Genomic DNA, 25539 nt, shown 5'->3' on the forward strand with positions numbered 1-25539 from the left:
CTACTGCCTCTGATCTGGAGGACTCACTAAACAGAGAACATCCCTGGTCATCCCTACTGCCTCTGATCTGGTGGACTCACTAAACAGAGAACATCCCTGGTCATCCCTACTGCCTCTGATCTGGCGGACTCACTAAACAGAGATCATCCCTGGTCATCCCTACTGCCTCTGATCTGGTGAACTCACTAAACAGAGAACATCCCTGGTCCTCCCTACTGCCTCTGATCTGGAGGACTCACTAAACAGAGAACACCCCTGGTCATCCCTACTGCCTCTGATCTGGTGGACTCACTAAAAAGAGAACATCCCTGGTCATCCCTACCGCCTCTGATCTGGTGAACTCACTAAACAGAGAACATCCCTGGTCATCCCTACTGCCTCTGATCTGGAGGACTCACTAAACAGAGAACATCCCTGGTCATCCCTACTGCCTCTGATCTGGTGGACTCACTAAACAGAGAACATCCCTGGTCCTCCCTACTGCCTCTGATCTGGTGGACTCACTAAACAGAGATCATCCCTGGTCATCCCTACTGCCTCTGATCTGGCGGACTCACTAAACAGAGATCATCCCTGGTCATCCCTACTGCCTCTGATCTGGAGGACTCACTAAACAGAGAACATCCCTGGTCATCCCTACTGCCTCTGATCTGGCGGACTCACTAAACAGAGATCATCCCTGGTCATCCCTACTGCCTCTGATCTGGAGGACTCACTAAACAGAGAACATCCCTGGTCATCCCTACTGCCTCTGATCTGGCGGACTCACTAAACAGAGATCATCCCTGGTCATCCCTACTGCCTCTGATCTGGTGAACTCACTAAACAGAGATCATCCCTGGTCACCCCTACTGCCTCTGATCTGGAGGACTCACTAAACAGAGATCATCCCTGGTCATCCCTACTGCCTCTGATCTGGTGAACTCACTAAACAGAGAACATCCCTGGTCCTCCCTACTGCCTCTGATCTGGAGGACTCACTAAACAGAGAACACCCCTGGTCATCCTTACTGCCTCTGATCTGGTGGACTCACTAAACAGAGAACATCCCTGGTCATCCCTACTGCCTCTAATCTGGTGAACTCACTAAACAGAGAACATCCCTGGTCATCCCTACTGCCTCTGATCTGGTGGACTCACTAAACAGAGATCATCCCTGGTCATCCCTACTGCCTCTGATCTGGTGGACTCACTAAACAGAGAACATCCCTGGTCCTCCCTACTGCCTCTGATCTGGAGGACTCACTAAACAGAGATCATCCCTGGTCATCCCTACTGCCTCTGATCTGGCGGACTCACTAAACAGAGAACATCCCTGGTCCTCCCTACTGTCTCTGATCTGGTGGACTCACTAAACAGAGAACATCCCTGGTCATCCCTACCGCCTCTGATCTGGTGGACTCACTAAACAGAGAACACCCCTGGTCATCCCTACTGCCTCTGATCTGGAGGACTCACTAAACAGAGAACATCCCTGGTCATCCCTACTGCCTCTGATCTGGAGGACTCACTAAACAGAGAACATCCCTGGTCCTCCCTACTGATCCCTCTGATCTGGCGGACTCACTAAACAGAGAACATCCCTGGTCATCCCTACTGCCTCTGATCTGGAGGACTCACTAAACAGAGATCATCCCTGGTCATCCCTACTGCCTCTGATCTGGCGGACTCACTAAACAGAGATCATCCCTGGTCATCCCTACTGCCTCTGATCTGGAGGACTCACTAAACAGAGAACATCCCTGGTCATCCCTACTGCCTCTGATCTGGCGGACTCACTAAACAGAGATCATCCCTGGTCATCCCTACTGCCTCTGATCTGGAGGACTCACTAAACAGAGAACATCCCTGGTCATCCCTACTGCCTCTGATCTGGCGGACTCACTAAACAGAGATCATCCCTGGTCATCCCTACTGCCTCTGATCTGGTGAACTCACTAAACAGAGAACATCCCTGGTCATCCCTACTTCCTCTGATCTGATCACTAAACAGAGAACATCCCTGGTCATCCCTACTGCCTCTGATCTGGAGGACTCTCTAAACAGAGAACATCCCTGGTCAACCCTACTTCCTCTGATCTGGAGGACTCACTAAACAGAGATCATCCCTGGTCATCCCTACTTCCTCTGATCTGATCACTAAACAGAGATCATCCCTGGTCATCCCTACTGCCTCTGATCTGATCACTAAACAGAGATCATCCCTGGTCATCCCTACTTCCTCTGATCTGATCACTAAACAGAGAACATCCCTGGTCATCCCTACTTCCTCTGATCTGATCACTAAACAGAGATCATCCCTGGTCATCCCTACTTCCTCTGATCTGATCACTAAACAGAGATCATCCCTGGTCATCCCTACTTCCTCTGATCTGATCACTAAACAGAGATCATCCCTGGTCATCCCTACTGCCTCTGATCTGATCACTAAACAGAGATCATCCCTGGTCATCCCTACTGCCTCTGATCTGATCACTAAACACAAATGCTTCGTTTGTAAATGATGTCTAAGTGTTGGAGTGTGCCTCTGGCTATCTGTAAATGATGTCTAAGTGTTGGAGTGTGCCTCTGGCTATCTGTAAATGATGTCTAAGTGTTGGAGTGTGCCTCTGGCTATCTGTAAATGATGTCTAAGTGTTGGAGTGTGCCTCTGGCTATCTGTAAATGATGTCTAAGTGTTGGAGTGTGCCTCTGGCTATCTGTAAATGATGTCTAAGTGTTGGAGTGTGCCTCTGTGTAAATGATGTCTAAGTGTTGGAGTGTGCCTCTGGCTATCTGTAAATGATGTCTAAGTGTTGGAGTGTGCCTCTGGCTATCTGTAAATGATGTCTAAGTGTTGGAGTGTGCCTCTGGCTATCTGTAAATGATGTCTAAGTGTTGGAGTGTGCCTCTGGCTATCTGTAAATGATGTCTAAGTGTTGGAGTGTGCCTCTGGCTATCTGTAAATGATGTCTAAGTGTTGGAGTGTGCCTCTGGCTATCTGTAAATGATGTCTAAGTGTTGGAGTGTGCCTCTGGCTATCTGTAAATGATGTCTAAGTGTTGGAGTGTGCCTCTGGCTATCTGTAAATGATGTCTAAGTGTTGGAGTGTGCCTCTGGCTATCTGTAAATGATGTCTAAGTGTTGGAGTGTGCCTCTGGCTATCTGTAAATGATGTCTAAGTGTTGGAGTGTGCCTCTGGCTATCTGTAAATGATGTCTAAGTGTTGGAGTGTGCCTCTGGCTATCTGTAAATGATGTCTAAGTGTTGGAGTGTGCCTCTGGCTATCTGTAAATGATGTCTAAGTGTTGGAGTGTGCCTCTGGCTATCTGTAAATGATGTCTAAGTGTTGGAGTGTGCCTCTGGCTATCTGTAAATGATGTCTAAGTGTTGGAGTGTGCCTCTGGCTATCTGTAAATGATGTCTAAGTGTTGGAGTGTGCCTCTGGCTATCTGTAAATGATGTCTAAGTGTTGGAGTGTGCCTCTGGCTATCTGTAAATGATGTCTAAGTGTTGGAGTGTGCCTCTGGCTATCTGTAAATGATGTCTAAGTGTTGGAGTGTGCCTCTGGCTATCTGTAAATGATGTCTAAGTGTTGGAGTGTGCCTCTGGCTATCTGTAAATGATGTCTAAGTGTTGGAGTGTGCCTCTGGCTATCTGTAAATGATGTCTAAGTGTTGGAGTCTGGCTATCTGTAAATGATGTCTAAGTGTTGGAGCCTCTGGCTATCTGTAAATGATGTCTAAGTGTTGGAGTGTGCCTCTGGCTATCTGTAAATGATGTCTAAGTGTTGGAGTGTGCCTCTGGCTATCTGTAAATGATGTCTAAGTGTTGGAGTGTGCCTCTGGCTATCTGTAAATGATGTCTAAGTGTTGGAGTGTGCCTCTGGCTATCTGTAAATGATGTCTAAGTGTTGGAGTGTGCCTCTGGCTATCTGTAAATGATGTCTAAGTGTTGGAGTGTGCCTCTGGCTATCTGTAAATGATGTCTAAGTGTTGGAGTGTGCCTCTGGCTATCTGTAAATGATGTCTAAGTGTTGGAGTGTGCCTCTGGCTATCTGTAAATGATGTCTAAGTGTTGGAGTGTGCCTCTGGCTATCTGTAAATGATGTCTAAGTGTTGGAGTGTGCCTCTGGCTATCTGTAAATGATGTCTAAGTGTTGGAGTGTGCCTGTAAATGATGTCTGGCTATCTGTAAATGATGTCTAAGTGTTGGAGTGTGCCTCTGGCTATCTGTAAATGATGTCTAAGTGTTGGAGTGTGCCTCTGGCTATCTGTAAATGATGTCTAAGTGTTGGAGTGTGCCTCTGGCTATCTGTAAATGATGTCTAAGTGTTGGAGTGTGCCTCTGGCTATCTGTAAATGATGTCTAAGTGTTGGAGTGTGCCTCTGGCTATCTGTAAATGATGTCTAAGTGTTGGAGTGTGCCTCTGGCTATCTGTAAATGATGTCTAAGTGTTGGAGTGTGCCTCTGGCTATCTGTAAATGATGTCTAAGTGTTGGAGTGTGCCTCTGGCTATCTGTAAATGATGTCTAAGTGTTGGAGTGTGCCTCTGGCTATCTGTAAATGATGTCTAAGTGTTGGAGTGTGCCTCTGGCTATCTGTAAATGATGTCTAAGTGTTGGAGTGTGCCTCTGGCTATCTGTAAATGATGTCTAAGTGTTGGAGTGTGCCTCTGGCTATCTGTAAATGATGTCTAAGTGTTGGAGTGTGCCTCTGGCTATCTGTAAATGATGTCTAAGTGTTGGAGTGTGCCTCTGGCTATCTGTAAATGATGTCTAAGTGTTGGAGTGTGCCTCTGGCTATCTGTAAATGATGTCTAAGTGTTGGAGTGTGCCTCTGGCTATCTGTAAATGATGTCTAAGTGTTGGAGTGTGCCTCTGGCTATCTGTAAATGATGTCTAAGTGTTGGAGTGTGCCTCTGGCTATCTGTAAATGATGTCTAAGTGTTGGAGTGTGCCTCTGGCTATCTGTAAATGATGTCTAAGTGTTGGAGTGTGCCTCTGGCTATCTGTAAATGATGTCTAAGTGTTGGAGTGTGCCTCTGGCTATCTGTAAATGATGTCTAAGTGTTGGAGTGTGCCTCTGGCTATCTGTAAATGATGTCTAAGTGTTGGAGTGTGCCTCTGGCTATCTGTAAATGATGTCTAAGTGTTGGAGTGTGCCTCTGGCTATCTGTAAATGATGTCTAAGTGTTGGAGTGTGCCTCTGGCTATCTGTAAATGATGTCTAAGTGTTGGAGTGTGCCTCTGGCTATCTGTAAATGATGTCTAAGTGTTGGAGTGTGCCTCTGGCTATCTGTAAATGATGTCTAAGTGTTGGAGTGTGCCTCTGGCTATCTGTAAATGATGTCTAAGTGTTGGAGTGTGCCTCTGGCTATCTGTAAATGATGTCTAAGTGTTGGAGTGTGCCTCTGGCTATCTGTAAATGATGTCTAAGTGTTGGAGTGTGCCTGGCTGGATGTCTATCTGTAAATGATGTCTAAGTGTTGGAGTGTGCCTCTGGCTATCTGTAAATGATGTCTAAGTGTTGGAGTGTGCCTCTGGCTATCTGTAAATGATGTCTAAGTGTTGGAGTGTGCCTCTGGCTATCTGTAAATGATGTCTAAGTGTTGGAGTGTGCCTCTGGCTATCTGTAAATGATGTCTAAGTGTTGGAGTGTGCCTCTGGCTATCTGTAAATGATGTCTAAGTGTTGGAGTGTGCCTCTGGCTATCTGTAAATGATGTCTAAGTGTTGGAGTGTGCCTCTGGCTATCTGTAAATGATGTCTAAGTGTTGGAGTGTGCCTCTGGCTATCTGTAAATGATGTCTAAGTGTTGGAGTGTGCCTCTGGCTATCTGTAAATGATGTCTAAGTGTTGGAGTGTGCCTCTGGCTATCTGTAAATGATGTCTAAGTGTTGGAGTGTGCCTCTGGCTATCTGTAAATGATGTCTAAGTGTTGGAGTGTGCCTCTGGCTATCTGTAAATGATGTCTAAGTGTTGGAGTGTGCCTCTGGCTATCTGTAAATGATGTCTAAGTGTTGGAGTGTGCCTCTGGCTATCTGTAAATGATGTCTAAGTGTTGGAGTGTGCCTCTGGCTATCTGTAAATGATGTCTAAGTGTTGGAGTGTGCCTCTGGCTATCTGTAAATGATGTCTAAGTGTTGGAGTGTGCCTCTGGCTATCTGTAAATGATGTCTAAGTGTTGGAGTGTGCCTCTGGCTATCTGTAAATGATGTCTAAGTGTTGGAGTGTGCCTCTGGCTATCTGTAAATGATGTCTAAGTGTTGGAGTGTGCCTCTGGCTATCTGTAAATGATGTCTAAGTGTTGGAGTGTGCCTCTGGCTATCTGTAAATGATGTCTAAGTGTTGGAGTGTGCCTCTGGCTATCTGTAAATGATGTCTAAGTGTTGGAGTGTGCCTCTGGCTATCTGTAAATGATGTCTAAGTGTTGGAGTGTGCCTCTGGCTATCTGTAAATGATGTCTAAGTGTTGGAGTGTGCTAAGTGTTGGAGTGTGCTCTGGCTATCTGTAAATGATGTCTAAGTGTTGGAGTGTGCCTCTGGCTATCTGTAAATGATGTCTAAGTGTTGGAGTGTGCCTCTGGCTATCTGTAAATGATGTCTAAGTGTTGGAGTGTGCCTCTGGCTATCTGTAAATGATGTCTAAGTGTTGGAGTGTGCCTCTGGCTATCTGTAAATGATGTCTAAGTGTTGGAGTGATGCCTCTGGCTATCTGTAAATGATGTCTAAGTGTTGGAGTGTGCCTCTGGCTATCTGTAAATGATGTCTAAGTGTTGGAGTGTGCCTCTGGCTATCTGTAAATGATGTCTAAGTGTTGGAGTGTGCCTCTGGCTATCTGTAAATGATGTCTAAGTGTTGGAGTGTGCCTCTGGCTATCTGTAAATGATGTCTAAGTGTTGGAGTGTGCCTCTGGCTATCTGTAAATGATGTCTAAGTGTTGGAGTGTGCCTCTGGCTATCTGTAAATGATGTCTAAGTGTTGGAGTGTGCCTCTGGCTATCTGTAAATGATGTCTAAGTGTTGGAGTGTGCCTCTGGCTATCTGTAAATGATGTCTAAGTGTTGGAGTGTGCCTCTGGCTATCTGTAAATGATGTCTAAGTGTTGGAGTGTGCCTCTGGCTATCTGTAAATGATGTCTAAGTGTTGGAGTGTGCCTCTGGCTATCTGTAAATGATGTCTAAGTGTTGGAGTGTGCCTCTGGCTATCTGTAAATGATGTCTAAGTGTTGGAGTGTGCCTCTGGCTATCTGTAAATGATGTCTAAGTGTTCTGTAAATGATGTCTAGTGTTGCCTCTGGCTATCTGTAAATGATGTCTAAGTGTTGGAGTGTGCCTCTGGCTATCTGTAAATGATGTCTAAGTGTTGGAGTGTGCCTCTGGCTATCTGTAAATGATGTCTAAGTGTTGGAGTGTGCCTCTGGCTATCTGTAAATGATGTCTAAGTGTTGGAGTGTGCCTCTGGCTATCTGTAAATGATGTCTAAGTGTTGGAGTGTGCCTCTGGCTATCTGTAAATGATGTCTAAGTGTTGGAGTGTGCCTCTGGCTATCTGTAAAATGATGTCTAAGTGTTGGAGTGTGCCTCTGGCTATCTGTAAATGATGTCTAAGTGTTGGAGTGTGCCTCTGGCTATCTGTAAATGATGTCTAAGTGTTGGAGTGTGCCTCTGGCTATCTGTAAATGATGTCTAAGTGTTGGAGTGTGCCTCTGGCTATCTGTAAATGATGTCTAAGTGTTGGAGTGTGCCTCTGGCTATCTGTAAATGATGTCTAAGTGTTGGAGTGTGCCTCTGGCTATCTGTAAATGATGTCTAAGTGTTGGAGTGTGCCTCTGGCTATCTGTAAATGATGTCTAAGTGTTGGAGTGTGCCTCTGGCTATCTGTAAATGATGTCTAAGTGTTGGAGTGTGCCTCTGGCTATCTGTAAATGATGTCTAAGTGTTGGAGTGTGCCTCTGGCTATCTGTAAATGATGTCTAAGTGTTGGAGTGTGCCTCTGGCTATCTGTAAATGATGTCTAAGTGTTGGAGTGTGCCTCTGGCTATCTGTAAATGATGTCTAAGTGTTGGAGTGTGCCTCTGGCTATCTGTAAATGATGTCTAAGTGTTGGAGTGTGCTAAGTGTTGGAGCTCTGGCTATCTGTAAATGATGTCTAAGTGTTGGAGTGTGCCTCTGGCTATCTGTAAATGATGTCTAAGTGTTGGAGTGTGCCTCTGGCTATCTGTAAATGATGTCTAAGTGTTGGAGTGTGCCTCTGGCTATCTGTAAATGATGTCTAAGTGTTGGAGTGTGGCCTCTGGTTGGAGTGTGCTATCTGTAAATGATGTCTAAGTGTTGGAGTGTGCCTCTGGCTATCTGTAAATGATGTCTAAGTGTTGGAGTGTGCCTCTGGCTATCTGTAAATGATGTCTAAGTGTTGGAGTGTGCCTCTGGCTATCTGTAAATGATGTCTAAGTGTTGGAGTGTGCCTCTGGCTATCTGTAAATGATGTCTAAGTGTTGGAGTGTGCCTCTGGCTATCTGTAAATGATGTCTAAGTGTTGGAGTGTGCCTCTGGCTATCTGTAAATGATGTCTAAGTGTTGGAGTGTGCCTCTGGCTATCTGTAAATGATGTCTAAGTGTTGGAGTGTGCCTCTGGCTATCTGTAAATGATGTCTAAGTGTTGGAGTGTGCCTCTGGCTATCTGTAAATGATGTCTAAGTGTTGGAGTGTGCCTCTGGCTATCTGTAAATGATGTCTAAGTGTTGGAGTGTGCCTCTGGCTATCTGTAAATGATGTCTAAGTGTTGGAGTGTGCCTCTGGCTATCTGTAAATGATGTCTAAGTGTTGGAGTGTGCCTCTGGCTATCTGTAAATGATGTCTAAGTGTTGGAGTGTGCCTCTGGCTATCTGTAAATGATGTCTGTAAATGATGTCTAGTGTTGGAGTAATCTGTAAATGATGTCTAAGTGTTGGAGTGTGCCTCTGGCTATCTGTAAATGATGTCTAAGTGTTGGAGTGTGCCTCTGGCTATCTGTAAATGATGTCTAAGTGTTGGAGTGTGCCTCTGGCTATCTGTAAATGATGTCTAAGTGTTGGAGTGTGCCTCTGGCTATCTGTAAATGATGTCTAAGTGTTGGAGTGTGCCTCTGGCTATCTGTAAATGATGTCTAAGTGTTGGAGTGTGCCTCTGGCTATCTGTAAATGATGTCTAAGTGTTGGAGTGTGCCTCTGGCTATCTGTAAATGATGTCTAAGTGTTGGAGTGTGCCTCTGGCTATCTGTAAATGATGTCTAAGTGTTGGAGTGTGCCTCTGGCTATCTGTAAATGATGTCTAAGTGTTGGAGTGTGCCTCTGGCTATCTGTAAATGATGTCTAAGTGTTGGAGTGTGCCTCTGGCTATCTGTAAATGATGTCTAAGTGTTGGAGTGTGCCTCTGGCTATCTGTAAATGATGTCTAAGTGTTGGAGCCTCTGGCTATCTGTAAATGATGTCTAAGTGTTGGAGTGTGCCTCTGGCTATCTGTAAATGATGTCTAAGTGTTGGAGTGTGCCTCTGGCTATCTGTAAATGATGTCTAAGTGTTGGAGTGTGCCTCTGGCTATCTGTAAATGATGTCTAAGTGTTGGAGTGTGCCTCTGGCTATCTGTAAATGATGTCTAAGTGTTGGAGTGTGCCTCTGGCTATCTGTAAATGATGTCTAAGTGTTGGAGTGTGCCTCTGGCTATCTGTAAATGATGTCTAAGTGTTGGAGATGTCTAAGTGTTGGAGTGTGCCTCTGGCTATCTGTAAATGATGTCTAAGTGTTGGAGTGTGCCTCTGGCTATCTGTAAATGATGTCTAAGTGTTGGAGTGTGCCTCTGGCTATCTGTAAATGATGTCTAAGTGTTGGAGTGTGCCTCTGGCTATCTGTAAATGATGTCTAAGTGTTGGAGTGTGCCTCTGGCTATCTGTAAATGATGTCTAAGTGTTGGAGTGTGCCTCTGGCTATCTGTAAATGATGTCTAAGTGTTGGAGTGTGCCTCTGGCTATCTGTAAATGATGTCTAAGTGTTGGAGTGTGCCTCTGGCTATCTGTAAATGATGTCTAAGTGTTGGAGTGTGCCTCTGGCTATCTGTAAATGATGTCTAAGTGTTGGAGCCTCTGGCTATCTGTAAATGATGTCTAAGTGTTGGAGCCTCTGGCTATCTGTAAATGATGTCTAAGTGTTGGAGCCTCTGGCTATCTGTAAATGATGTCTAAGTGTTGGAGCCTCTGGCTATCTGTAAATGATGTCTAAGTGTTGGAGTGTGCCTCTGGCTATCTGTAAATGATGTCTAAGTGTTGGAGTGTGCCTCTGGCTATCTGTAAATGATGTCTAAGTGTTGGAGTGTGCCTCTGGCTATCTGTAAATGATGTCTAAGTGTTGGAGTGTGCCTCTGGCTATCTGTAAATGATGTCTAAGTGTTGGAGTGTGCCTCTGGCTATCTGTAAATGATGTCTAAGTGTTGGAGTGTGCCTCTGGCTATCTGTAAATGATGTCTAAGTGTTGGAGTGTGCCTCTGGCTATCTGTAAATGATGTCTAAGTGTTGGAGCCTCTGGCTATCTGTAAATGATGTCTAAGTGTTGGAGTGTGCCTCTGGCTATCTGTAAATGATGTCTAAGTGTTGGAGTGTGCCTCTGGCTATCTGTAAATGATGTCTAAGTGTTGGAGCCTCTGGCTATCTGTAAAAAGAATAATAAAACAAGAACAACGTGCTTTCTGGTTTGCTTAATATAAGGAATATTACATTATTAATACTTTTACTTTTGATACTTAAGTATATTTTAGCAATTACATTTACTTTCGATACTTAAAGAGAAATGAGTCTATTGTTGACACAGTCTCTAAAATGTTTTGCTTGTCAGCAATCAAGTTTTCAAGATACAGTATGTAACTTTAAAAACACAGAAATCCTCCCCTTATGATGCATTTTACATCATAAATGGATCATTTCTATATTTTTAAAGTTACATGGAAAAGTTGATTGTCAACAAAATGGATGAATGAAACACACACCATAAGATACTAGTATGTGGTGGAATTTTTTTATTTACTGTAAGTATAATTAAAACCGAATACTTTTAGACTTTTACTCAAGTAGTATTTTACTGGGTAACTTTTTACTTTTGCTTGAGTAACTTTCTATTAAGGTATCTTTACTCTTACTCAAGTATGAATTTGGGTACTTTACCCACCGCTGTTATGTACCATCGCCGAGAAACGTTTTTCTGCTGACTACATCCTTTGCCTTTTTTCTCTGTCAAATGCGTGTCACAAAACGAGGCTTGAAATGCTTGATATCAAAATGTGTGTCTCGGTCATAATCCGTCAGTAAATACATTTTCCCTGGGAGTCCTAATTAGGAGCTTAATTCCAAACTCTTGTTGCTCACTCATCTCCAAAGGCACCATGGATAATTGCACTCAATATGAGTCCAACTGTTCAGCAGGTAGCTGAAAACAACTAACTGCTGTTTCATCTATCGATTTCTGACTACATTTACCATGGTAACCTACATTCTGACTACATTTACCATGGTAACCTAGATTCTGACTACATTTACCATGGTAACCTACATTCTGACTACATTTACCATGGTAACCTACATTCTGACTACATTTACCATGGTAACCTACATTCTGACTACATTTACCATGGTAACCTACATTCTGACTACATTTACCATGGTAACCTACATTCTGACTACATTTACCATGGTAACCTACATTCTGACTACATTTACCATGGTAACCTACATTCTGACTACATTTACCATGGTAACCTGGTTAGCAGCGTGGTTACAGGTGCAGGTGGTTACAGTCTGATGTGAGTCGGTCAAGGTGGAGGGACTGTCAGAGGGGATGTGAATTGAGTTTTGACCTGTGTAGCCCTCCAGTCCAAGCTCAGCTAAGTATTTATACTCTTGGACGTTTCCTGTTCATCACAAAGGACACAACGGTCCAGTCGCTGATAGCTGTTATGTTCAGCTTGTGCCCTGCACCCTGTCCATTAGAGTTAGGTCAGTACAGGTGTGAGTCATACACATTAACAAGGCACAGACAATCACATTTTTTGACTTAACAAAGTATACCAAGGAAGTCAGGAAATGGGCATTTGATGAGATCTGACCTAAACAATTGAGGGCACAACTGATACGAGGATTATTGACAGCGACAATATATGATTACATATCACAGTGTGATCAGTGCCATACTGTTCTGCTAGACCATACATTACTGTGGTATCCCCCAAACCAATTAAAGGATGAATCAATGGCCTGAATCAAAACTGTGTGACAGCTGCATTATTTCAGAATACAGGATATATCTCTCTCTCTCTCTCTCTCTCTCTCTCTCTCTCTCTCTCTCTCTCTCTCTCTCTCTCTCTCTCTCTCTCTCTCTCTCTCTCTCCTTCCCTTCTTCCATGTTTATTTGAAGCTGATAGGGGGTAAGAATGAGAGAGAGATAGAGACAGAGTGAGAGAGAGCGATATATATACATATATATATGTATATATATATATGTAATGCATGGTCTCTCCCTCTCTCTCTCTCTCTCCTATACAGTATAAATATATATATATATAGGAGAGAGAGAAAGGGAGAGAGAGAGAGGGAGAGAGAGAGAGAGAGAGAGAGAGAGAGAGAGAGAGAGGGGGAGAGAGAGAAGGAGAGGGAGAGAGAGAGAGGGAGAGAGGGAGAGAGAGAGAGAGAGAGAGAGGGAGAGAGAGAGGGAGAGGGAGAGAGAGAGAGAGAGAGAGAGAGAAAGGTCTTGGAGTGTTGCAGAGGGAGGCTGGCACAGTGGCAAGGTCAATGTCATCCCACACATCAAGGGGATTGGTCACGTTTAATCTAATCAACGACTTTCATATGCAGACACTCACTTATCTGACACTTCTGTCAGATCTCCACAAGTTTCATCTGGAAAACTCCACAATGGGCTCTTCATCCCATTACAGTTGTGGAACAGCCAGCCTGATACCACTGGACCACAGTGGGTCACACCTTGAAGTGGAGATATCACTACAATCTCTCAGTAGGGGGAGAACTGCTGGTCCGTATTCCTGAAGCATCTCAGAGTAGGAGTGCTGATCTAGGATCAGTTCCCCCTTGTGAATGTTATAGGACTCATTAATGATCTAAAAAGACAAAACTGATCTTAGAACAGCACTCAAAGGGGTACTTACCCCTACTTCACTTTTAGATCTCCTACTGCAGAAAGGCCTCATGATTAATAACTTCCCCCAATAATGTCATTACAATAAAATGTACTTTGTAAAATTGGTCCGAATCCCTTTAGATTTTCCACTCGGCACTCGGCAACAAATACATTTAGGTCAGGTGTCTACAACACTTTCCTCAAGTGAAGAGACCGCCGGTTGTTATAGGCCACTGCTCAGTGTGTAATCTACATAAATCTACATAAATCCACATAATTCAATTTAATACGATTCTTAGAAGTGTTTTACAAGACTTTTAATATATTACTCCAGCAATATTGTTATTTATTGTGTTTAATATAGTAATATTGTGTTTATTGCATAAGTTAATTGGTTCAATGTATTAAGGCCTACACCTACACATCACATCATATCATCAGTACAATAATAAGAATAAATATTATTAAAAGTTACAATGAAGACCAGCAGAAGGGCACTTAGGAACACCTGCTCTTTCCATGACAGACTGACCAGGTGAATCCAGGTAAATGAGCCCTTATTGGTGTCACTTGTTAAATCCACTTCAATCAGTGTAGATGAAGGGGGAGGAGACCAGGTTAAAGAAGGATTTTTTAAAAACCTTCAGACAATTGAGACATGGATTGTGTATGTGTACCATTCAGAGAATGTATGGGCAAGATTTAAGTGCTTTTGAACAGGGTATGGTAGTAGGTGCCAGGCACACCGGTTTATGTCAAGAACTGCAACACTGCTGGGTTTTTCACACTCAGTTTCCCATATGTGGCAAGAATGTTCCACCACCCAAAGGACATCCAGCCAACTTGACACAACTGACACAAAAGTGTTGAAGTCAACATGGGCCAGCATGTGGATTGCTTTCAACACTATGCAGAGTCCATGCCGCAATGAATTCAGGTCTGGGGGGGGGGATGCAAGTCAGTATTACAAAGGTGTTCTTAATATTTTGTACACTCAGTGTATATCAAGATGTCCTTTCGAAGCAGACTTATGACTGACATCTAAAAGCCATATGAATGTACAGAACTAGCCATTTGAAAAAGCATGTCATATCAGCAGGATACTTGCTTTAATATTGATCTATGCAGTGGACACACAAAAAAAAAACACATCTCCTCGCGCATCGATTCTCATTGTGATTCTGTCACACTGCAGTTCTGGAGCCTATATAACTGTAAACCTCCATCTTTGCCTTCTTCCTGTAATCCTCCCTGGAATCAAGCATCCTGGGCAGCCAATCATCTGAATCCGTGTTTAATTTCCTGTCCCTATGCGATACATACGAGCCCTTCTCTGCCTGTCCTTTCTATCGTTGTAGACAATCTGGATCTGAGTGTTGCTGATGTTTCAAATGGCCATAAGGGTGTCACAGGCAGAATGTCAACATAACTGCAGGGGTTCTTGTCTTTGTCGGATTAAATCATCTCTGGAACTTAAAAGGATGAGGTGTTTGTGTTGTCCCTTGGACAATATGTGTTGTAGTGATGCTTGCAACTTTTTGTCACTTGTCATGTCAGATCCAACGGCTCAACAACATCAGATAGTCACGTATGAGTGTACGCACACGCACGCACACGCGCACACACACACACACACACACACACACACACACACACACACACACACACACACACACACACACACACACACACACACACACACACACACACACACACACACACACACACACACACACACACACACACACACACACACACACACACACACACACACACACACACACACACACACACACACACACACACAGCATACACACACACACAGCATACACACACACACACCCACACACACACACACACACACACACACACACACACACACACACACACACACACACACACACACACACACACACACACACACACACACACACACACACACACACACACACACACACACACACACACACACACACACACACGAATACACCTGCAGCCAATGTTTCCCCCTTCCTTTCGTCTCCCGTTGATTCGGTGGATCAATTGCTAGTCATTCTCTGACTGTGTCCAATCTCTTCCAAAAAGTGAGATTGTGTTTTGATCCAGTACATTGAATTGGAGGATGCTGGCTGTGCATGCCAGACAACGCCTTCTCGAGCTCATGTTTAGTCAGAGGTGCCTCGTGCTTGGAGAATTGTCTATCCCCTTTCTGACCAAATCTGTCCGTAAAGACATCCCTCTCTGTGCTACTCTACAAGCCTGTCTTCGTTATATTTCTTCCTACAAATCACCTCTGTTTGGCGTCTTTGGACCAAAGCCCCTTGGACACTGCTCAGAGCCATGCAACCAATGTATATAGCACTCAATAAGCATACCTATTGATATGAGTACTGAGTTTCTGCAGGGAATTGTCTGAAGGGATGTTGAAAACAAGATGGCTGTTATATCCTCTAACTTGCCCAATGGCACCTCTAGATTGTCTAATTAATCTGGCCTAACACATGGCAGGTTTACACAGGAGACATCCTCACACTCTTGGACTGTCTGTCACACTAGTTAGTTACTGTGATCCCCCCCCCCGGTGGCTCACAAGGCCCGCCCGAGAGGCCCTGAGTGAAAGATGAAATTGTGTCATGTTGACAACAAAAAAAGTACTGAGAGAAAATGATTACAGCACTATAGTTGTAGCAAAGTATTTTTAGAGTATCTGTAAAGTATCAGCTTCGCAACACCAATTGGGACCGGACCACACTAGCCACGAGGATAAGTATCCGCTTCGCAACACCAAATGGGACCGGACCACACCAGCCACGAGGATAAGTATCAGCTTCGCAACACCAAATGGGAGCGGACCACACCAGCCACGAGGATAAGTATCAGCTTCGCAACACCAAATGGGACCGGACCACACCAGCCACGAGGATAAGTATCCGCTTCGCAACACCAAATGGGACCGGACCACACCAGCCACGAGGATAAGTATCCGCTTCGCAACACCAAATGGGACCGGACAACACCAGCCACGAGGATAAGTATCCGCTTCGCAACACCAAATGGGACCGGACCACACCAGCCACGAGGATAAGTATCCGCTTCGCAACACCAAATGGGACCGGACCACACCAGCCACGAGGATAAGTATCCGCTTCGCAACACCAATTGGGACCGGACCACACCAGCCACGAGGATAAGTATCAGCTTCGCAACACCAATTGGGACCGGACCACACCAGCCACGAGGATAAGTATCCGCTTCGCAACACCAAATGGGACCGGACCACACCAGCCACGAGGATAAGTATCAGCTTCGCAACACCAATTGGGACCGGACCACACCAGCCACGAGGATAAGTATCAGCTTCGCAACACCAATTGGGACCGGACCACACCAGCCACGAGGATAAGTATCCGCTTCGCAACACCAATTGGGACCGGACCACACCAGCCACGAGGATAAGTATCCGCTTCGCAACACCAAATGGGACCGGACCACACCAGCCACGAGGATAAGTATCCGCTTCGCAACACCAATTGGGACCGGACCACACCAGCCACGAGGATAAGTATCCGCTTCGCAACACCAAATGGGACCGGACCACACCAGCCACGAGGATAAGTATCAGCTTCGCAACACCAATTGGGACCGGACCACACCAGCCACGAGGATAAATATCCGCTTCGCAACACCAATTGGGACCGGACCACACCAGCCACGAGGATAAGTATCTGCTTCGCAACACCAATTGGGACCGGACCACACCAGCCACGAGGATAAGTATCTAATGGGAACTCGGTGTTGAAAGCCTCTGTTTCGATTAATCTTTTGGAGGACATTTTGCAACTATTACCTGCAATACCCCCCGCCCCCATCATTGACTGATTGGTCCAATAATGATAATACTTAGCAAGAACCATCCCACAGCGTATGGCACTTGTTATTTCCCAGGAGCCCTTGCAAACTTATCGCTCCATAACTTCTCTCACCCATCTCTTTACCAAGCTTCCCTTCAAATTAATTGACTCCTACCAAAGTCACTCATGGCCCAATAATTGAGTCATTCCAAATGAGAAATCAGTAATGTTATTGACACACTGCAATAAGGGCTCTCCATTAGATTGAAGTAGCAGGGGAAAAGACAAGCTGATGGAATACAGGACATTAGGTTGAAGTAGCAGGGATACAGGACATTATGTTGAAGTAGCAGGGGATACAGGACATTATGTTGAAGTAGCAGGGGATACAGGACATTATGTTGAAGTAGCAGGGGATACAGGACATTATGTTGAAGTAGCAGGGGATACAGGACATTATTTTGAAGTAGCAGGAGATACAGGACATTATGTTGAAGTAGCAGGGGATGCAGGACATTATGTTGAAGTAGCAGGAGATACAGGACATTATGTTGAAGTAGCAGGGGATACAGGACATTATTTTGAAGTAGCAGGGGATACAGGACATTATTTTGAAGTAGCAGGAGATATAGGACATTATGTTGAAGTAGCAGGGGATGCAGGACATTATGTTGAAGTAGCAGGGGATACAGGACATTAGGTTGAAGTAGCAGGGGATACAGGACATTATGTTGAAGTAGCAGGGGATACAGGACATTATTTTGAAGTAGCAGGAGATACAGGACATTATGTTGAAGTAGCAGGGGATGCAGGACATTATGTTGAAGTAGCAGGGGATACAGGACATTATTTTGAAGTAGCAGGGGATACAGGACATTATTTTGAAGTAGCAGGAGATACAGGACATTATGTTGAAGTAGCAGGGGATGCAGGACATTATGTTGAAGTAGCAGGGGATACAGGACATTAGGTTGAAGTAGCAGGGGATACAGGACATTATGTTGAAGTAGCAGGGGATACAGGACATTATGTTGAAGTAGCAGGAGAAAGGAGAAGGGAATAGAAAGCAGGACATAACCTATATGCACTATGGCCAGGCAGGCAGCCTAGCGGTTAAAGCATTGGGCCAGTAACCCGAAAGCTACTAGTTTGAATCGCCGAGCCGACAAAGTGAAAAATCTGTCGATGTGCCCTTAAAGCAAAGCACTTCATCCTAATTGCTCCACTGTCGCAACTGATAACTGCTGACCATGACCCCGTTCTCAGTGGGAGTTGGGATATGGAAAAAAGCACATTTTCAAACAAGACGAATATTTAAAAAACTCACCAAATGTATTACTTTATTATACTATATGTTCCTCACCACTGACATCTTGGTCATTTTATCCTGGAAGCATTCTATCCATTAGAGCTGTGTGTCTGTCTCATAATGAGACCGGAGTTGATGGGAGGCTGTGCATTGTATTGGCTATGAATGTAATCACATTATGTGGACAACCCTTCAAATTAGAGGATTTGGCTATTTCAGCCACACATTTTGCTGACAGGTGTATAAAATCAAGCACACAGCCATGTAATCTCTATAGACACACATTGGCAGTAGAATGACCTTAATGAAATGCTCAGTGACATTCATTGTGGCACCGTCATAGGATGCCACCTTTCCAACAATTCAGTTTGTAAAATGTCTGCCCTGCTAGAGCTGTCCCAGTCAACTGTAAGTGCTGTTATTGTGAAGTGGATATGTCTAGGAGCAACAACGGCTCAGCTGCTAAGTAGTAGGCCACACAAGCTTACAGAAAGGGAGTGTTGAAGCAAATAACTCGTAAAAATCATCGGTCCTCGGTTGCAACGCACTACCACGTTCCAAACTGCCTCTAGAAGCAACGTCCGCACAAGAACTGTTCGTCGGGAGCTTCATGAAATGTGTTTCCATGGCCAAACAGCAGCACACAAGCCAAAGATCACCATGCGCAATGCCAAGCATCGGCTGGAGTGGTGTAAAGCTCGCCACCATTGGACTCTGGATCAGTGGAAACACGTTCTCTGGAGTGATGAGTCACGCTTCACCATCTGGCAGTCCGACGGACAAATCTGGGTTTGGAGAACACTACTTGCCCGAATGCATCAAGTTTGGCGGAGGAGGAATAATGGTCTCGGGCAATTTTTCATGGTTTGGGCTAGGCCCCTTAGTTCCAGTGAAAGGAAATCATAACGCTTCAGCATACAATGACAATCTGTCCTCACTAATGCTCTTGTGGCTGAATGGTAGCAAGTTTTCACAGCAGTGTGGAGGTTGATAAAGCAGCCAAGGGGGGACCAAGTCCATGATTTTGGAATGAGATGTTCGACAAGCAGGTGTCCCAATAATTTTTGGACAGAGGGCCAGACAGGGTACAAGGTTCGTGGGGCGGTAGGACAGATGGCCAGACAGGGTACAAGGTTCATGGGGCAGTAGGACAGAGGGTCAGACAGGGTACAAGGTTCATGGGGCAGTAGCACAGAGGGCCAGACAGGGTACAAGGTTCATGGGGCGGTAGGACAGAGGGCCAGACAGGGTACAAGGTTCATGGGGCAGTAGGACAGAGGGTCAGACAGGGTACAAGGTTCATGGGGCAGTAGCACAGAGGGCCAGACAGGGTACAAGGTTCATGGGGCGGTAGGACAGAGGGCCAGACAGGGTACAAGGTTCATGGGGCAGTAGGACAGAGGGCCAGACAGGGTACAAGGTTCATGGGGCAGTAGGACAGAGGGCCAGACAGGGTACAAGGTTCATGGGGCGGTAGGAGAGAGGGCCAGACAGGGTACAAGGTTCATGGGGCAGTAGGACAGAGGGCCAGACAGGTTACAAGGCTTATAGGGCAGTAGGAGCGATGGCCGGTGAAGGAGATAGTAGCTTCAGGTGCAAGAGGCTGGAGTACAGCTATGGATTGTGTTTCCTGCTGAAACAGGAAAAAAGTGTTTTCATTCCTTGATCCACGCCTGACAGGTTGACAGGTCTCACTGAGGACACGTTCTGTATGTCTGTGACTTTCACACTTTGTCTTTAACAGAGAGGAAAACAGAAAAAAGCATCTGATGTCGTCGAGAGAGGCCGTGGCACACAATGGCAATCATTGGGTTTAGGCTTTTTTCAATGACCCAGGAAGACACAACTGTTACCTTGAGAGAGAAATCACATTTTCCATTTTGCTTATATCAACCCTTAATCCCACACCAAATAGAATTACTAGCGAAGAGGATTGTAAAGATTTACTCTGCGGACGTGTGGATTAAACAGCCTTGAGGAGAGATGAATCCCCTCTTCAGCATGAGTAGACGGATAGACCACCATTTTAGCCCAGTCAAACAAAGCAGAGAGCTTCCGACAATGTCAACCACTACACGTGATAGTGTCACTGGGACTTTATATCTCACAGACAGCTACAGGACGAACACTGCGATGCCACTGTGATATAGTGGACCGCCCTTTAAAGCAGGATTCAGTTGTTGTGTTGTTGTCATGGACTGGACACTGCAGCACCCTGTCCATGTCTGTTTCACTGAACCCTATTCCACTCATTTTCTCAGCTCTACTTTTTTTCACGTAGCATCTTTTTTACAGTCCTCCTCACGACTCCTTGGGCCTGTTTTTCTTGTCGAAACCCTTTCCTCTCAGGACAAAACCTCTGCTTGTCATTTCAAACAAATACCATGAAAAGAACTAGATCATATGAGCAGCAATGGCGTGGTGAGCATCAATAGCTCCTTCAGCCGACATCTAAGAGTGATAGATCAAAAGGATCAAAGCCTTGGCAATGCCAGTACGATGGGTGACAACAATGGACAAGTAATAATTGTTTTAAAGCCATGTGGATATCCAAGAACAGGTCTCTCTCTCTCTCTCTCTTCTCTCTCTCTCTCTCTCTCTCTCTCTCTCTCTCTCTCTCTATTTCTCTCTCTCTCTCTCTCTCTCCACCTCCTCTCTCTCTCTCTCTACTCTCTCCACCTCTCTCTCTACCTCCACCTCTCTCTCTCTTTATTTCTCTCTACCTCTCTCTCCTCTCTCTCTCTACCTCTCTCTCTCTCTCTCTCTCTGTACTGTGGTTTCACTGCGAGGAAGACGAGCATTTCACAAAGGAAACATTTCCTTGTTTGATATCTGTGATGACAAACTGACAGACTCCCCTAAAATGTACCAGCCATTTCAATAGAGGGTGCGAAATAATACACAAACACAAAGTAACTGATCGTTATTTGCAAGGAAAAGCTGTCATAAGTAGCTATCCAGTGTAGAAATACATTACAAATGCCAGTCGAACAGGGTCTCGGGAACACTGTTCAGGCTTTAACCAGCCAATTTGTAAGAGCGTCCAGCAAGGTCTTTTTTTTCTCCTGCATGGCCTCTGAGGGTTCTACAATGATAAATGACTATCAGTTCTCTTAACTCTGGCAGAATGGCACCACATACCTCAGACTATTATTATTATTATTATATTATATTATTATTATTATTACTACACATGCAAGTCACTTAAATTAGCCCTGGGTTAAATCAACTTGGTAAAGACAGGCTGAGATTTAAACAAACCAGTATTATTTTACCACTGGAATGCTGAGGCAATCTGTTATCAAAGTTTATTACAGTAAGTTTTACAGGATAATCTAGGGAATTTAAAAGGCTATGCTCTTGGTAATGATAATCCAATCATGTGAGAATTCACTGAGGTTTCTGTGGGGAATGGGATTAAACTAAAACTGCACCACTACCCAGTCATGATTGCAACGTGCAGGGCCAAGACATGTCGTATTTTAGAGAAAGTCCCTCGAAAAAAAAACAATTCCTTTGCTCCCCCCCCCCCCTTTTATTTGGAACAAGTGAAGTGCATACCTCCTCGTCATCCTCCTCCTCGCTGTTGCTGGATTCTTCTGGTGCTCTTATAAACCACCACTGAATCTCTAAGTAAACTGACGTGGTTCCGCTCTGGAAGGCGCACGCCATTTCAATGTTTTGACCTTCTTTTACCGTTAGATTGGAGGGGATATCCGTAAACTTTCCTGTAAGATAGAGAAAAAGCAATCAGTATAATCGCTGTCTGTCCATCTCTTCACAACTACAGCCTACATATAATATAACAAACCTGTCATAGCGTAAGGTACTTCTTTCAACACATGGTAGTTGAGTAAATAAACCCTTACAACAACAACAACAACAACAACATGAAAGAAAATCTGATCCAGAGAACACGTGAAAAACCTGTGCGAAAAAACACATGAAAGATTTCAAAAAGGAAAGGAAATATATATATTTTCACAGAGTTAGACATGTTGTTTTCGTAGGTTTGACGTTTTACATACATGTTTCACATGTGAACAAATCCAAATTTGAAAAACAGACACGTGGTTTTTGGACAGGTGAAATTTCATACGGATTTTTTCACGACTAAGACACGTGGTTTCCCAAGATTTCTCATATTATGTTTCACATGCTTTTGTAACTGGCAGGATTAGAAGCCAGGTCTCCCACGGGAAAATCTGACGTCTTGACCATTAGACCAAGAGGGCCAACACGAACTTTGACGTTGCAGGGCATCATCACATGACCATGAGCGACTCATGTCCGCTACACTTTCACATGTGCATTTTCACATTTTAATGTCAACCAGGGCTGTCAAACAAATTTTTAAAAATACTGTCCAATTCATGGCAGGATTTCCTCCTGTGATTAATCACGATTTATCGCAATTTCATAATTTGCTCAAATTGAGCTGCAGTTTACAACAACAAAAGATTATACAAAAGCATTACAAGAACATGGACGTCTTGATTTTTGTTCAAAGTAACAGTTAGCAAAATCAGATAAATTGATGAACACACTTTAACCTCAAAGTCAAGTTGTTCTGACATGGCATTGTTGCAGCAGTAGAGCTGTGTAGATCATGTATTTAGGATGTTTTCAGTGTATTCCCTGGAGTTAACTGATGAACTCTGAGAGCACTCATTCTGACATGTTGAACAGGATGAATAAGGACATACGGAACCCTAGCTTCTCTGTTCTTTTCACTGGGCTTCATTTCACTGGTCACTGACCAACCTATGACGAAGAGACACATGCACCTGCAGCAGTAAAACTCTGAGATGGATGGCTCAGAAATACCGTAAGAAATTATATTTTTCAATGCACTTGAATTATTATACTCAGGTAGGCTAAGTGACCTTTTTACAGAATGGCATTACAGAATTTGCAATTCCATATGTTGAAACACTGCTACTGCAACATGTCACGTGTGAGAAGAATAACACTATTTCACCACCACAATTTCACATGTGAATGTTAAGATTTTCACATAAATGTTTCCTTACATGAACATTTTTACTTTGAAATGTGATTGATTTTCATATGTGAAACTGCAATTGAACATGAGAAAGTGACATTTTCACATGAGAAAGTTTTTCACATGTGAAACTGCATAACCGAGTTTCATGTGAACCTTTTTAACATGTGGAACTGCAAATTTCACATGTGCAACTGTAATTCACATGAGGTGAAAACGTTTTTTATTCCCTCAAATGTGAAAAGGTGGTTTAATTTAATACATGTGAAAGTATGGTTTCACGTGAAATGTAAGCTCAACACGTGCAAACAGTTATTTCACATATGGAAATGCGATTTTGTAAGAGAAGTGTAGGTTAATCGAATTAGTGAAATATATAATCTGAAATGAAGGGGTTTCCTATGTGTCTAGAACTGTCCCCGCGATGGGTATAATATCTTGATCATAAAATGCCATATAGCATATATCAGCCCCTTCTCAAAGCACGGACATATGAGATAAACGTGATTTAACCTCAACATATTTCCCAGATTCACTCTCCAATAACTAGTGTAATTTAAATAAAACCAGTATAGTATAGCCTATCTGAATATATATTTAAGTGTGGAACATGTTACACTGATTTAATCCATGAAAACACTCTAAGCATCACAATAACTGTCTTTCAATATAGCCTACAGTTTTCCCCCCGCAACACACACTGCGCTTTAAAAAAAAACACTGTCTGATCATTTTCAAGGGATACAGGCTAGTGAGGCAGTGGCAATACCAAGGCAGATGTGTCAGATTTCGTGTGATGAGATAGAGAGAAGAGAGAAACCACAAAAGGACATGTGAAAACTCTCACTGATATGTCAACAGGGTAACCGTCCATGATGCTGAAAAAATAACTACTGCCCGCTCTACGCCATTCCAACACTGTTTCTGCGTATCCAGTTACTTTAAATGCATGTCGCGCTCAGTGTCTCTTCAAAGTTATCCTTACAACGACATTAACCTGTGCCTGATAGTCCAACATTTAGGTTCTACTAATTATAATAATATTATAGACTACTAAATTATATCCTGGTGTCATTTTATGCAATCAACAGTTGCGTTTTGTTCATTTGGACAACATTGGATCAAAACTAGGTACTTTTTCTGCATTTATCTTATAGCCCAGAAGTATGTTGCATTTGTTACTAGTATGTTGCATTTGTTATTAATCGTAATATATTCATTATTTAATGTCTGCATGAAGTTATACGCACTTTTAACATGAATTCAAATGCGATTTATATTGTTTAAAACCCAGAAGAAGCCCAGAGATATTGGAATTGATAGAAGTGTTGAATTTGCGATTTGTCACAGCTTACCTTCAAAGCAGAATCCAAATTGTATACATAAACTAGACATTACAACGAATCCAATACAGTCCTGAGAGGTCCACATCATTACAGACGGATAATATCACATCAGCCGAGAGAGAAATAAAAAACGATCTTCCAAAACTGCTCAGCAAATTAAACTCTTGCCAGGCCGATATGCTTGGACACAGAATGGCGAATATAAAACATGCTGGAACAATAGCAAGGCTCCTGAAGTTGTCAGCTTTGCAGAGAGAGAGAGAGAGACTGGTGACTGCGCGCTCAAGGTGTTGTAAAATAATCGCCTCTGTTCTCTACCCTCCGTGCAGTACGTGGCTGTTCATGCAACGTCAGTGTGCAGTTCCCCTATTGTGTGCTTGGTGTACACACCTCTTTTGCAAAGCCCGTTTTTCACATTCTTTCAAATTGCTCTAGTCTAGACTTAAAAATATGTAATATAGTATAGTCATTATCAGGCATAGCAGCGGGAGTAGCCTACAGACGATTTTGAAAGCTAGTAATAATTTTAGCATTCATGACAAGATTTGTGTGAGAGATTTGTGTGAGGAGAGCAAAATAGCTGCTCACTTTTCTCAGCAACCAAAACATGCCAAATCATTTAAGAAACTGGGTGGGTTGTCACTCAAAACCACATCAAAATGGTATCTGATTCTGAAGTGGTATGTGGCATGAAGAATGTACATATGGAATGTAGGTGTGTCCATCTCATTGAGGGTCGGCTCTAGCCTTTTGAGGGCCCTAAGCAAGATTTGGTTGGGCCCCCCCCCCATCTTTTTTTTTGCCGTTTTAAAGCTAATTCCCTGCAAGTCTAAAAATGTTGCCATGACATATCATGTTAATGATTTCTGAGTGAGAGTGTCTAGCAACATCAATG

The 25539-nt window shown here is 43.8% G+C and overlaps 1 protein-coding gene across 1 annotated transcript in view; it reads right to left on the minus strand.

Moving 5' to 3' along the window:
• LOC123991415 (V-set and transmembrane domain-containing protein 2A-like) overlaps positions 1-25017 on the minus strand; it is a 46453-nt gene extending 21436 nt beyond the window's left edge. Inside the window, exons 1-2 of the mRNA XM_046292993.1 lie at positions 24654-25017; positions 21855-22021 (exon numbers count right to left, since the gene is read on the minus strand). Coding sequence (XP_046148949.1) covers positions 21855-22021; positions 24654-24732 — 246 coding nt within the window. The 5' untranslated portion in view covers positions 24733-25017. The remainder of the gene's footprint in view (positions 1-21854; positions 22022-24653) is intronic.
• Between the last annotated feature and the right edge of the window lie 522 nt (positions 25018-25539).

The sequence above is a fragment of the Oncorhynchus gorbuscha genome, linkage group LG12, assembly GCF_021184085.1.
Source record: "Oncorhynchus gorbuscha isolate QuinsamMale2020 ecotype Even-year linkage group LG12, OgorEven_v1.0, whole genome shotgun sequence".
Classification (NCBI taxonomy): Eukaryota; Metazoa; Chordata; class Actinopteri; order Salmoniformes; family Salmonidae; genus Oncorhynchus; species Oncorhynchus gorbuscha.